Raw genomic sequence first — 15,861 nt, 5'->3', positions numbered from 1 at the left:
AAGCCAAGACCGGCACGTCTGGGTCAGGACCCAGCTCCCCAGCAGGCCTCTGCCTAGGGGCAGTCACAGATGGGTTCAGTCCTGCACTCCACATAGACCATGACTCTCCTCAAGCTATAGTAGAGAAAAAAATAAAGTCTACCGTGAATCTAGATGTATACATACTAACAGCTTAAACGGAGCTTGGAGCCAGTTGATCCATTTTGACACATTTATTGTGCCAAGAAAGAATCGACTCAAACAAACAAACAGTCTTGATGATAGTTACATTAAGTATCTTGCCCAAAGCCCAATAACTAGTAAAACTGATCTAGGATTTGAATGTCTCTCTCATTTCAGGGTGCTATTTCATTTGGACCTGTACAAAGTATAGCTAAAAGTCCCAGTGTATCTATATACACAGGGAATTTTATTTCAAGACTGTAATACTTGGGAGGAGAGTGTGAAGATTCATGAAAAATTCTCTACTTCATTAGGAAAAAAAGGCTGACAACATTCAGATTTTTTAATCTTCCCATATTCTGCAGCTGATTCAGGAAAGGCAGACGTGTTATACTGATTTATTCATTCACAAAATATTCCTTAAATGCCTGCTCTGTGCCAGCCACTATTCCAGGTACTGGGAATAACAGTAAACAAAATAGCTGACTCTCATGGATCTTACATTTTAATAAAGGGAGACAGACAGCAAATAAATATATAATGTCAAGTGGTGATAAACATTACGAAGAAGAATAAAGTACCAGAAACGGATAGGAAGTGACTCTGAGGAAGATGAACAGGGACTGCTATTCTGAATAGTGTGTTCATGCAAGGTCTCTTTGAAATCATGACACACAGGCAGAAATCTAGAGGGAGGAATTAACATTAGGGTTATTACATGAACATTCAAATGGAATGCAGTATCTACCAATTTAATTTTAAATTGGTAGCCATTATCAAACTTTTTTTGAGTTAATAAATTCTTAGCAAAGTAAAATAGATCAACTTGTTCTAAGTTCTATTTAAGCTTTATTTTAGTACATACACAGATAAATCAGAATTATTTTGTCTCTCAGCCCCAGTACCTTTACTTATAAAATAGAGATAATGATAGGAGTTATCTCAAAGGGATGTTTTGAGGATGAAATGATGAATGTAAGATGCCAGTGCCAAGCACATGACAATCACACAATACATGGCAGGATTTATTATGACTATTATTACGTTGGAACTCAGTATGTCATAGCCACTATTACAGATGTGTTCTGTACAGAAACGCTAACTCCCTTAAAATACACTACAGTGAGAAAAGTAGTATTGTTTTAGTATTGGTAAGATATTCCTTACCTGTTGGAAGGAATCTTCAAACAGTGTCTGTCGGGACACATTGATCTTCACGTGACTGGGCAGTGCATTAGACTGGAAACAAAAATAATATCGTAATATCACGTAAGCTATAGTATGTGTGTTGTGTAATGGTAAGACTAAATGATTATGAAGATAAGATTTATTTACCACTGTAGTACCTGGCACAAATAACGGAAATGAGCAAGTTTCCACCTAAAGCTGCGTTCATAAGCAATTTGTGGACCACCTTTCGTTCTAGAGAAAAGAAAAATCATATTATCAGGATTGATGTCCTCAAGAAAGCGATTTAACACATCCTTGGAAAAGTTTCCCCTCAAAAACAACTAATAAAAGGGCAAATCCCACTTGCTTGGAACTACAGAGGATACTAGAGACTGGAGAAAGACTCTAAACACACTGAATCAAAGGGGGAAAAAAAAAAACACCAAAAAAAAAGAAATGAAGAGCTCTGTAACTCCAACCTGCCCGTCTGGACCTCTTCCCTTCACTCGGTCCCGCACAGTTTAAGTCACGCAGCAGCAGCACTCTGACCCAGGCCCCTCCTGCCATGGCTGTGCACCACACAGCCACTCAGAGCGGCAATTTAGAAACCCATGCACATTCACCCACACAGACCCAGGGCGGAGCCCAAGCTGTTGGTGAGCATATGCATACAAAAGGGCCCCCAGGAAACAAGAGATCTGGGGGGGAACTGTTGGCAAGCAGTATACACACCCAACTTGTTTTGGACATTTTGAACTCTGTCTGGCTCCCTGGGGTGGCCTATCCTAATGTGGGAGTTACTGGAGACAGAAAAGCCTGACGGAAAAAAGAGAAAACTGAGGCAGGGTGACCCAAGGACTGAAAATTGTAATGAGAAGGGGGCGGTGAGCATGGGAGAGCAATTGAACCAATTATAGCTGCTGGGGAGGAAAATCTGTACAAAAATAAACTGAACAGCCCAGGACTCCTGGAGAAGTAATAGATGAAAGGAAATGTTCTCCTAGAGGTGAAACAATTGCACAAAAAAGGGCAATCTCAAAAGCTGCACTGGATATACAGGGCAGAAGACCTGAAAAAATGTGACAGTTAAAAACAGGCTCCTCTAAAGGTTCAATATAAGCTGGACCAAGTGCTGAAGAAGAATCTTAACAGACAGCCCACGTACAATAAAACCCCAGGCAAAAGGGAGAAACTGACTTTCCAAGTTAGCATATCAAAATAATCAGATATCCAGGCATCAGCAAAAAAAAAGTCACAAGCCATACTAAGAAACATGAAGATATGGCTCAGTCAAGGGAATGAATTAAAACTGAGGGGGACACAAAGACTTTAGAATAACTAATCAAAGACGTTCAAACAAATCTCCTAAATCAACTGAAGGAATTAAAGGAAAATATGGACAGAACTAAAAATGCATATAGAGCTAAAGGATATTACAAGGCATTGTGTAAATGAAAAGAAGAATTAGAGTTTAAAAAGAAACAAATTATGGGGATGAATACACAATGGAGATTAAAAATACATGAGGGGCATGCAACAGCAGATTTGAAGAGGCAGAAGAAATAATAAGCAAACTAAAAGACAGAACAATCGAAATCATACAGTTTAAAAAACAGAAGAATTTGAGCAGAGTCTGAGGAACCTGTGTGACAGCATTAAGCAAACTAACATACATATCATGGGAGTCCCAGAAGGAAAAGGGGCAGAAAGAATATTTGAGGAAATAATGGCTGAAAATTTACCAACTCACATGAAAGACTTAAAATATACATGTCCAAGAAGTGCAACATACTCAAAACAGAATAAACCCTAATAGACCTATTCTAAGACAAATATTAATCAAAATGCCAAATGCCAAGTAAAGGGAAACTTCCGAAAGCAGCAAGAGAAAAGTGATTCATCACTTAACCAGGGATCCTCAATAAGACTTAGTGCTGATTTCTCAGAAGAAATCGTGGAGGTGAGAGGTATATTTAAGGTTCTGAGAGAGAAAAAACTACCAGCCAAGAATTCTCTATCTGGCAAAAATGTCCTTCAAAATGAGGGCAAGTTGAAGACATTCACAGATAAACAAAAACAGAGAGTTCATCACCAAAAGACCTATCCTATAAAAACTGCTAAAGGGAGTTCTTCATGTTAAAAAGAAAAGACAGGAGAGAGTGGTGTGGAGAAGTGTGAAGAAGTGAAGATCTTCAGTAAAGGTAACTAAATGGATAAATGCAAAACCTAATAGTACTGTATCCTCAGTATATAACTCTACCCTTTATTTCCTTTAAGAGTTAGAATACAATTGAATAAGAAATAATTGTATTTCCTCTTAACAGGCAAGCAAAATATGAGGTAATATGTGACAAAAATAACAAAGAGGGGAAAACAGAGGGATATATGGAAGCAAAGAATTTGTATGGTACTGAAGTTAAGTTGGTATCTTTTCAAACTAGGTGGTTAAAGACTTAGGTTGTTCAATACAAACCCTAGGGTAAAAACAGAGAAAGTATTTTAAAAATACACAGAAATGAAGATGAGAAAGGGCTCAATCAGATAAATCACAAATAATCAACTACACAAAAGAGGCTACAAAAAAGGAAGAGAGAGAGACAAAAGATATAAGACATACAAAAATCAAAGGACAAAATGGCTGAAATGAGTCCTGCCTTATCAATAGTAACACTGAGTATTAATGGAGTAAACACCCCAATCAAAAGACAAAGACTGGCAGAATGGATAAAAGAGCATGAACAAGCTATATGTTGCTTAGAAGAGATTCAGCTTACACTGAAAGACACAAATAGGTTGAAAGTGACAGGATGGGAAAACACAACACATGAAAAAAAAAAAACACTCTACTAAGAAAAAAAAAGATATTCTACACAAATAAAAAAAAGAGCTGAGGTAGCTATACTAATAATGAACAAATTAAACTTTAAATCAAAATCTGTTACACAAAACAAAGAAGGACACTATATATTAATAAAAGGGTCAGGCCACCAAGAAGAAATAACAACCATAAACATTCATGTACCTAACCACAGTGCCCCAAAATACATGCAGCAAACAATGGTAAAACTGAAGAGAGAAAGACACATCTATAATAACAGCTGGAGATTTCAATACACCACTTTCATCAATGGATAGCACATCTAGACAGAAGATCAATATGGAAACAGAACTTGAATATGACAACTAAAGCTAATAGACATATACAGAACACTGCACCTAAAAACAGCAGGATACACATTCTTCTCAGGTACACATGGATTAACCTCCAGAATAGACCAAGTTAGGTCACAAAACAAGTCTCTATAAATTTAAAAAGACTGAAATTATACAAAGCATCTTCTCTGGCCACAATGGAATGAAGATGGAAATCAATTAACAGATGGAGAACTGGAAAATCCAAAAATACATGGAAGACAAACAAAATACTCTTAAGCAATCAATAGGTCAAATAAGAAATTACAAGAGAAAGCAGGAAATATCTTCAGATGAAGGAAAATGAGAATAGAACATATCAAAACTTATGGGACATAGTGAAGGCAGTACTCAGAGGGAAATTTATAGCCCTAAATGCTTACACTAGAAAAGAAGAGCTCCAAAATCAGAGACATAACAGCACACCTGCAGAAACCAGAGAAAGAACAGTGAACTAAACCCAAAGCGAGCAGAAGGAAGGAAATAACAAAGATTAGAACAGAAATAAATGAAATAAAGAACATAAAACAATGGAATCAACAAAAACAAAAACAAAAGTTGGTTCTTTGAAAAGATCAATAATATTGACAAAACTTTAGTTAGACTGACAAAGAAAAAAGAGAGAGGACATAAATAATTACAATCAGAAATGATACAGGGAACATTATAACTTATGACGCAGAAGTAAAAAGAATCACAAGAGAATATCAAGAACAATGGTATGCCAACAAATTAGACAATCCAGATGAAATGGACAAGATCCTAGAAACACACAAACTACCGACACTGACTCTAGAAGAAACAGGAGATCCCAACAGACCAATTACAAGTAAAAAGACTGAATGGTTATCAAAAATCTCCAAAGGAAAGCCCCGCACCAGATAGCTTCCCAGGTGAAATCTACCAAACACTCCAGGAAGAATTAACTCTTCCAAAAAGGTGAAGAGGAGGGAATGCTCCCTAACTCATTCTATGAGGCCAACATCACCCTCATACTAAAGCCAGATAAAGATACTACATGCGAAGAAAACTATAGACCAATATCCTTTATAAATATAGATCAAAAACCTCAACAAAATACTAGCAAACGGAATCGAGCAGCACATTAAAAAAATAATACATCATGATCAAGTAGGATTTATCCCAAGTATCCAAGGGTGGTTCAACATAAGAAAATCAAGGTAATATACCACATTAACACAATGAAAGGGGAAAAACATATGATCATCTCAATCGATGCAGAAAAAGCATATGACAAAATCCAGCACCCCTTCTTGATAAAAACACTTAGAAAACTAAGAACAGAAGGAAACTTCCTCAACATGATAAAGGGCATAAATAAACACCTACAGCTAACATGATACTTAATGGTGAAAAACTGAATGCTTTTTCTCTAAGATCTAGAACAAGGTGAGGATGCTCACTGCCACCATTTTATTCAAGATTGTACTGGAAGTTCTAGCCAGAGCAATTAGGCAAGAAAAAGAAATAAAAAGCATCCAAATTGGAAAGGAAAAAGTAACATTTTCTCTATTTGCAGATGATATAGATAGAGAAAGTTCCAAAAAATCTGCAACAAAGTTACTAGTCCTAATAGAAAATTCAGCAAAGCGGTGGAGTATAAGAGCAACACCCAAAGATTAGCTGTGTTTCTATACACTAGTAATGAACAATGTGAAGAAGAAACTTTTTAGAAATCCATTTATAGTAACTACTAAAAGAATGAAATATCTAGGAATAAATTTATTAAAGGACATAAAAGGACTTATATACGGAAAACTACAAAAAAACTACTAAAGGAAATCAAAGAAGACCTAAATGGAAAGATATTTCATGTTCATAGATTGGAATACTAAATACTATCAAAACGTCAATTATACTCAAAGTGATTACCAAAAGCGCGAGCAACAAAAGAATAAAATAGATAATAAGACCTCATCAAAATTTAAAAATTCGTGTAAAGGACTTCATGAAAGTAAGAAGACAACCTACAGAATAGGAGAAAATATTTGGAAACCTCATCTCTCATAAGGGTGTAATACCCATAATTTATAAAGACATCCTAGAACTCAAGAATAAAAAGACAAAGAACCCAATAAAAAAAATGGGCTAAAGACTTGAATAGTAGTTTCTCCAAGAAAGACATACAAATGACCAAAACAGCACATGAAAAGACGCTCAACATCACAAGCCATTAGGGAAATGCAAATCAAAATCAAAAAGACATACCATTTCCCACCCATTGGAAAGACTACAATGTTTAAAAATCCAAAAATAAGTGTTGGAGAGCACACGGAGGAACAGGAACATTCACTCATTGTTGGTGGGAATGTAAAATGGTGCAGCTGCTGTGGAAGGCAGTTTGGTGATTCATCAGGAAGCTAAGTATAGAACTGCCACATGACTTGGCAATCCCACTATGAGGTATATACCCAAAAGAATTGAAAGCAGGGACTTGAACAGATATTTGCACACAAATGTTCACAGTGGCATAATTCACAACTGTTGAAAGATGGAAGCAACCCAAATGCCAAATGTAGTATATGCATATAATGGAATATTATGCAGCCAGGAAAAGCAACAAAGTTCAGATACGTGTTGACAACATGAAGTAACCTTGTAGACAGTGAAATAAGAGAGTGAAATAAGCTAGACATGAGGACAAATATTGTATGATCTCCCTGATATGAAATAATTAGAATAAGCAAATTCATTTCAGAGTCAGAAACTAGAATGCAGGCTACCAGGGGCTAAGAACAGAGTAGAGAATAGAGTGTTAAAGCTTAATTGGTACAGTGTTTCTGTTGGGGTTGATGGAAATGTTTTGGCAATGGATGATGGTGATGGTAACAAGACACTGTGAATATAATTAACACCACTGAATTATATACCTAAATGTGGTTAAAGGGGGAAATTTTAGGTTGCATATGTTATTAAAATAAAATTTAAAAAAATAAAAAAGCCTCCAAACCAGAAAAAAAAAAGTACATTATTGGGACAACTGAAAATAACTGGGACATGGATTGCATGCTTTGTAGCAACATTAAATTTCTTGAACTTGATAGGTGAACTTAGCTGGGTTACACAGTGTGCTTGTTCTCAGGAAATGTACCAGGAAGTGTTAAGTGTTAGAGGAGAATGATGTATACAACTTAAGCTCAAATAGAGAGAGAGACAGAGACAGAGGGAGAGAGAGAAAGAAGTAATAATGGATACAAAATGCTAAAAGCTGGTAAATCTTGGTATCCAGGTGAACGGGTATATTGGAGTTCTATGTAGCATTTTTGCATTATTTTTGCAACTTTCCTGGTAGTTTGAAGTTACTTCAAAGTAAGTTAAAAGAAAAACACATAATAATTTATAATAATGTTGAATACTTAATATTCAATAATATTCACTGTGAATTTGGAGTGCACTAGGGTCCTACAAATGACCATTGGATAGTTATTTGCTAGGAGTGAAGTAAAAATCATATTTAGGGGGGCAATAGAGGCTTGAGCAATGGGGGCTATTACAACAACAGGAAAACACACACATACACACACAAACACATATGCGCACACACACGGGAAGATCAGATGAATGGATGGATCTTCTGTTAAGTAGTTAATTAAATGAAATGTTCAAGTACACTATTCACTATTTTGAAGAAAATTTTTGACAAAGACCCTAGACAGGGAAGGAAATTCTACTACACCTTAAACCTATCCTGAAACCAAAACATTTACTGCTGGTGACAGTAAGCAAAGTAAAATCCAATTCCTAGGAACATGTGGTGAAATACAGGTTACACAGCTCAGCTGGTCAGTGAGGGAAGAGGCAGAGTGGGCAGCATCTGGGAATGTGGATTTTGCAGTATGGTCTAATTCACATTGAGAGGGCGTGGGTCTCTTGCCTGTGGAGTGAGAGTCCGAGAAACAGGTACAAAGAATGTTCACAATCTTAGGGAACATTCTGGAATGGATGCAACATTTTCTCTTGTGTTGTCAGGTTCAAGTGTCACAAATACCCCATGTACCTGGCACTCTCCTAGGCACTAAAAGCATTATTTGTAAATAAAGATTAAAATGCCTATTTTAGAGGCACTTAAGTACTAATGAGGGAGATACACAACAAACTAATGAATAATTATATATGTAATGTGTTAGAAGGAGGTGTCTTACTGTTCCCACCACTCAAAAAAAAAAAAAAGGCAGCATGAAGAGGATAAGTAGTAGTATGGCAAAAGAAGAATTTTGAAATTTTAAAAAGGGTGAACAGAGCAGGATTCACACAGAAAGTAACATTTGAGCAAAAACTTGAAGGAGAGGATATATGACATACAGATATCTGGGAAAAGAATACCAAGCAGAGAGAATAAGGGCAATACCCGGAGACTGAAGCTGCCTAAGGGTTCGCTGCTAAGTAGTCAGTGAAGCTGGAGCAGAATGCATGAGGAAGAGAGAAAAAGAGGTAAGATCCTGTGAGGTCCGGTAGGCCACTGTAGGGACCTTGCTTTTCTCTACAAAATGGAATTCACTGAAGGGTTTGTTGCAGAGGCATGACTTATTTTTTAGTTACAGGTATCAAGCAGGGAGATCAGAGGACGACAGCACCACTCCAGGTGAGAGACAACAGTAGCTTGGACCGAGGTGACAGCAGTGGAGGTGGTGAGACATAAGTGATTTCTGGATATATTCTGAAGGTGAGGTAACTAGAATTCTAAATGGAGTATATGTGAGGTAAGAGAGAATGAGGAGTCAAGAATTATCCAAGATTTTTGCCCTGAGCATAGAGAGAAGTAGAGTTGTCAGTAACCGAGACAGGGAATACTGCAAATAGAACAGGTTCTATGGGGGCCATCAGGAAGAAGTTCACCTTTGACATCCATATGGTGACGTCAGGTAAATGGTTGCATATATGAAGTGAAATTTCAAGAGGTCTGAGTGATAAATTTGTGAGTCATCAGCATAGAGATGTTTTTTAGAAGCATCACACTGGATGAGAGACACATGAGAGGGTAGTATAGATAAAACAGAGATCTAAGAACGGAGTTCTGGGTATATCAATGTAAAGAGGCTGGGACAAATGGGGGGCCAAGCAAAATAGAAGAAGAAATGAGGTCAGTACGACAGAGAAAAATAAAATAAAGTATGGTACCCTGGATTATTTTTGCCAGGAGAGACTTCTTGTGTAAATGTTCTTGATAAATCACATGAGAGGAAGACTTCAAACCAACCCCTAGATTAGCAATAAGGAGGTCACTGGTGCTCTTGACAAGTTCAGTGTCAGTGGAACTTCCTTTAAGAGAGAATCAGAAACTGAATCTAGAGATAACTCTTTCAAGTAGTTTTCCTGTAAAGGACAGCAGTAAAAACAAATTGTCATTGAATGGATTTGTAAAATGGAGTTGGGTTTGTTTTTTTTTCTTTTAAATCTAGGTGACATAATAGCATGTTTGTAGGCTAATGAGAATAAATCAAGAGAGAAAGAACTGAGAGGTGATAACTGCTGGAGCAATTAAATGGGAAAGAGGGGGAAAGATCCAGAGCACCAGTGGAAGAAATGGCCTTTCATAGAAACAATGACAGTTCACATACAGGAAGGGGAGGGAAGACAGATGCCAGTAGGTGGGTAAATGTGATAGTGGGAATTTGCAAAAGACCTTTTCATGATTGCATAGATATCACACCTAAGAGTGAGGATGAAGGAGAGATCTGTCAGCTGCTTAATTAAGAAAACTTTATCTGGAAAACTAAATTTCTTTGAACATCTCATCCCTTGCTGTTGCAGCAGGATGATGCGGCAGCTAAGAGCAGAGACTCTGCAGATAGACTACCTTGGTCTGAAACCTGGCTCTGTTACTAGCCATGTGATGTTGCACAAATTACTTATGCTTGCTATTCTTAATTTCCTCACTTGGAAAATAATAGTAGCATCTCAAAATATTAGCACGAAGATCAAGGGGTTGTTGGAAGATTAAATGAGCTAATATATGCAAAGTGCTTACAACAATCCTTGGCACATAGTATTCACTATATAAATATTTGCTATTGTTATTATTAAAGAACTATGTGTTATAAACCCATTCTGTAATGAGGTTGAGAAAAGATAGGTATATCACAAAGATAAGTTTTCTTGAACCAAAAAGCAAAATTTTTCACCAAATTTGAGGCTAAACCTCATGTTCTCATTAAAAAGCAATTTAAGGAGAGCTTCAGGTTTTCACTTACACAGATGACTTCCCATTGCGAGGATCTTTGAATGTTGTTGTTCTTGTGTTATGATCAACAAAGTACCTAACACCTTCTCGAGTGTACCTAATTTCCCAGCCTTCTGGCAGGGGTTCTTCATTCTGTAGGCTAAAGGATAAAGTTATAATCACAAGGCGAATATCTTCCAGGTATTAAAAACAAACAGCTAAAAGTTCACAGATCAAGGATTCTATCCACAGATACATGCAAGATGACTTAACTAAGGCTGTAAATATATACATACCCTTGAGTTCTTGGATCTTCCCATTGTGTTGTTTTTGTGTTATGATTCACAAAGTAAACCCTGTCTGTGGAATCCACTCTTTTTTCTAAAAGAGAAAGGGTCTAGCATTTAATAAGTATTTGTTATACATACATTACAGGTATTTTTACCAACAACACATGAGCTTACCCCAGCCTGGTGGTAAAGGCCCATATGGGTCGTTTTCTGCAGCTAACATTGAAGCCTGGTTGGAGGAGGAGTGGGGGGAGAAATAAAATAACAGTATTTTAATATAAAAGCAGAGATAAACTAAGCACTTGGCAGATTCACATTTTATAGTAAATTTATAAAAATAAAAGGGCACATGGATATAGCAATCTCAAGACACAAAGTTCTAAAAATGCCATGAGGTAAGAACAACCAATTGATAAAATTATTCTTAAATTTTTCTAAAAGGATTTAGAAATAATATATCGACATAGTGACTATTTTAATCTCCTAGTCCTTCCATAATAACCTATAACTGGCAAGATGAGATGGGAAAAGAGCATATAGAAAATTATAAGGCAATATTATTTGTTTAAAAATAGAATTAAAGAAAATGCCTATAGTTTAAACCAATATTAAACTCCAGTATTACCTTTAAACAAATGAACTTATAAAAACCTTAATATTAGTATCTTTTACATATTCATACATTTATAAAAACACATTTATGCTTACACATTATTAAATCCTACAACTGTGGATTATGAAGAAAATGTAAACATTCTATCAATTTTTTTAAATGACAAATATAAAAATCATTATTTAAATCATTTAACAATAAAGTACATGTGTCTTGGATGAATATTTTATGATCTTATAACAGATACCACAAATTGCATACTCAATATCCATTTCTACCCTTTCCTTGATAACCAAACCTCTGTTTTGTTTGAGGAGCAGCAAGCTGTCCATTTAAGAACGCTGCACTCCCAAACCTCCCTTGCATCTGGCCTGGTAGAGTGACCGACTCTGGCCAATGCAGTACAGGCACAAGTCCCTGCTGAGGGCATCCCTTTCCAAGGAAAAAGGCAAGGAATGCTGACTCAAAAAGCCATCTTCCCTTTCTCTTCGTTCCCTTTCTTCTTGTCTGGACTGTGGAAATGAGGCCCAGAGGGCAGTAGCTCCATATGACTGAGATACAGGAATAAGGCCTGATAAGGATGAGGGCACAAAAGTGTAGGGAGAACTTAAGTACCTGATGGCACTGAGCCAATGCACTCCTGACCCTGGACTCTTACCTCAGACTTGGTGTTGTATGAGATAACTAAATCTCTAGCCATTTAGGCCTTTGTAAGTAGAATATTCTGTTATTTGCAGAACACACTTCTAATAAACACCTATTACCTTATTCTGCCCTGTTTCCCAAGGTTTTCATGTATACAGATTATTCTTAAAAATAAATGTAGTACGTAATTTCTTGTCTACTGTACACAGCTAAACTATGGAACCTTACCATAGATTTCAGAACAAGACACCAAGAACAAGCAACTGGTGGCAGGGAGGGATGCTAGAGAACCTGGGTTGCTCTACTACCTTCCTACTGGCTATAGAAGCCAGATAACTAGGACAAGTGGGGTCGACCTGAGAATGAAAACTTATTATTTAAGCTCTGAAAAAAATCAGAAGAGCCAGCCCCAGGCAGGATTTTGAAGAGTCATTTAAATATTCTTTCCACATCTCTTTCCTACTTCCTTTCTATCTGCTAACCTCTACATTTTGGGTTTCTTCAGGTTGCCCCAAAACTATCTAGAGAGGCCCGGCACTTAGAATTTATCTTTTCTAGCAATCAAACCCACTTAATGCAGTTTTTTTTTTTTTTTTTTTTCTTTTTTCCCCACTCCTCTTGTGGATGTTTGCTTCTAGCAATAAATAAATCACCAACTGGTTGAATTTCTAGACAGCATGAGATTTTTTTGGACAAAACTATCTCCAATTCCAGGAGTTTTCTTTATTTTGGGTATGCCAAAACAGATGAAAGTGTTTTTTTCAGAAGGTGGGATGGGAATCGGAATAGCTAGAATATGGCAAGACTTGCTCTAAGTAAAATCATGAGATAACTGGTTTCATTTAAAGTGAACAAAAGTTGTAATTAAAGGCATAGGATAGGGAATTGGTAAAGATGTATTATTCTCTTAAGAAACTGCATTTATAAAACTACCCTTAAAAAAGGAAATAAAACTGTGTGCATAGTTATATTAGTAAACTTGAATTTAAAAAAAAAAATTTATGTTTTATATATATCAGAAACAGCTAAGTATTTATTAAAAATTAACTAAAAAATACCTTGTAATACAGACTTTAACATTAAAAAAAAAAATCACCAAAACAGAAAAGGGCAAATGGCTGAGAAGAAATGTATTAACATCTTATGATTTGCTAATTACCGAATAGAGGTATCGTTGGTTGAACTGTTGCATAGCTCCCTGTAACTGGTTCCGCTGAGACTGCCATTGTTCAAAGTTTCGGACAGATTCCATGGTGGGTCGCTGCCATGTTGTTGTTCTGGTGTTATGGTCCACATAATAAACTCTTCCACGATCATCGACTCTTCTTTCCCAACTTTCAAAAATAAAATAAGCAACAAAATGAACAAACAATAAGCTCTCAATATAAGAAGTGAAAAGTATCAGTTAATACTTCAAATTATTTAAAAATCAAGTCCAAGATATGATTAAGAATGTAAATATTAATATTTTTCAGGATAACAATGAACATGTAACTTGCTATTTATCCTCACTAATTACCTTACCAGTCTGCTACTACTTGATTTCTAAGGGCTGTCTAAAAAAGAAATTGTAGACTGAACAGCCCCTATAGTGATCTATGATCACGTTCTCCCTCTTTAATCAATAAGCAGTTTCTGAGTGCTTACTGTTTACCTAGCAATCTGCCCGACAGCCACTGCCAAAATTCAGGATTTTAACTGAACTTTTTAAATAGCTTTTTGGCCTATCTCGCTGCCATTACATTGCAACCAGTTATCTTTCTGACGTACAGATCACATCATCCCACCTGTCACAGCTCCATGGCATGACATAAAAATGAACCAGTCCACCCTTCCAAGCTCTTCTCTAATAAGATCCAAGGGTCCCGTGTGAAAGCCAAGCCAACTACTTGCTGGTGCCAAATGTGTCATGTGTTTCACCCAGTTATGCCTCTGTTTTAACATTCCCTCACAATACAATGTCCTTCTCTATTTCTCTACCAAGGAAATTCTATCCATTTTCCAGACTTCATTCAACTCCCACCTCTTCACGCATCTGGAGCAGGTAGAGCCATTAAACTAATTTTGATGTTACTTTATACAACTATCTTGGAATCCTTTCAGCAACCAATTTTAACTTATGACTGAAAATATAAGGAGGTCATAAAATGCATAACGCAATACAGGTTCAAGGGTGGAAAGCTGGAACAGGCTCCAGAGATAAAATTAAAGATAATCTTTGCCTAACTCTTTGACAAACAGCTTCAGTGAAATGAACCCCACCTATGGCACTTAATGACTATAACTTGGTGATCCTGCTATAGTTAAAATGAACTTTATGTTTTGCTGTATTGAAATAGTGGGTCCATATTTTCCAGTGGTAAGTTCTCATTAACACTGTAGGACTAAGGCCAGGGTACTGGCAGTGAATTAAAATAACACAGGGGCTTTTTCTCACCATCATGATGCCTCAGCATCTTTAAGGCCAGTAATAACATAAGGAGTTTTGTGTTGTCATGATGCCTCACCATCTTAGACTCTACCCCTGGCTCCCTCAGTGACCAGCCCTGACACCTGCTTATACAAGATAAACAGCTTCTCCCTCTCTTCTCCATGCCCTACCTAGGTTCACACCCCTGCAAAAATCAAACACAACCCTCACAATCCCCACTCTGGCTTGAACAATAACTATACCTCCACCCATTTAACACTATAAAGGCAGAGTCCCCAGGTTCACTGTGCACCTCTTGTTCCCCCCAACTGCTTGGTTGAGCCCACGCTCCTGACATGTTAGCCCGCGTGACCCTGCGAGGCCTAAAGCTCCCCTCTGTTCTAGGACCTGTGAGTACTAATAAACTTTATTTTTATAAATCTCTGGTCTCACTCATCCTTCCCATACCTGACTATCTATCTAAAGAAGCTTTTAATACAGTGTTTTATTCCCCATAAAAGGGAAGCATCTCACAAAAATAATATATTCTCTGCCTTGAATTTTCTGAACTCTAAATGTGTTACATTAACGGAATTTAAGTTGAGTCTGGAAGGCCAGACAGTGAGTGGCAAAGATAACAGGGAGAAATTCCAGGCACAAGCTGAGTGTCTGGGGGGAATTCAAACAGTATAATTAACCAGCTCTCAGTACAGTATCTGTAAAGAGCTATGAAGGAAAAGAATACAGAGGTAAAGGAAAAATCAGTTTGTGAAAGGTCTTGAATGATGGGCTAATAGTATATGATCTAGTTATATGCAATAAAAATGTTCTTATTCTTTAAAGCCTTCTATAATGATTTTAGCCACAACATAACACACACTGTGGATCACTATTCTGACACAGTCTAACATCTCTTATGTCATCTTGTCATTAAATCTTACAAAATTGCATAATTTAGACAGCTATGGAGAAGCATACACCTAAATTGACTTAAAGATGACTTTCATTTCTTAAAACATAACAATGACAGAATTTGGAACAAAATTCTGCAACTGCTCTGAGTAACTCATGCCAATGTTAGACAATCTCTTAAGCCCTTCAGACTATCTAACTGCAAAAGAGATAAAATACAATAAATCTTTTTTTATCCAACATTCATTATTCATACAAGCACACCAATTTGGTAAGGAAATATAAT

At 36.7% G+C, this 15,861-nt stretch overlaps 1 protein-coding gene across 6 annotated transcripts in view; it reads right to left on the bottom strand.

Annotated features, from left to right (window-relative positions):
- The window catches only part of WWP1 (WW domain containing E3 ubiquitin protein ligase 1), a 128,809-nt gene that overhangs the window by 24,842 nt on the left and 88,106 nt on the right, over window positions 1-15,861 (bottom strand). For all 6 annotated transcript variants that reach the window (XM_037802833.1, XM_037802839.1, XM_037802837.1 and 3 more), the window contains 6 exons: window positions 13,413-13,587; window positions 11,170-11,224; window positions 11,002-11,086; window positions 10,737-10,865; window positions 1,509-1,584; window positions 1,330-1,401 (listed from right to left, as the gene is read on the bottom strand). In XM_037802833.1, coding sequence (XP_037658761.1) covers window positions 1,330-1,401; window positions 1,509-1,584; window positions 10,737-10,865; window positions 11,002-11,086; window positions 11,170-11,224; window positions 13,413-13,587 — 592 coding nt within the window. The remainder of the gene's footprint in view (window positions 1-1,329; window positions 1,402-1,508; window positions 1,585-10,736; window positions 10,866-11,001; window positions 11,087-11,169; window positions 11,225-13,412; window positions 13,588-15,861) is intronic.

Source organism: Choloepus didactylus, chromosome 14 (genome assembly GCF_015220235.1).
Source record: "Choloepus didactylus isolate mChoDid1 chromosome 14, mChoDid1.pri, whole genome shotgun sequence".
In the NCBI taxonomy this organism is placed as follows: domain Eukaryota; kingdom Metazoa; phylum Chordata; class Mammalia; order Pilosa; family Megalonychidae; genus Choloepus; species Choloepus didactylus.
Note: the sequence above shows the minus strand (reverse complement) of the source record. Positions and strands in the feature narration are given on the sequence as shown.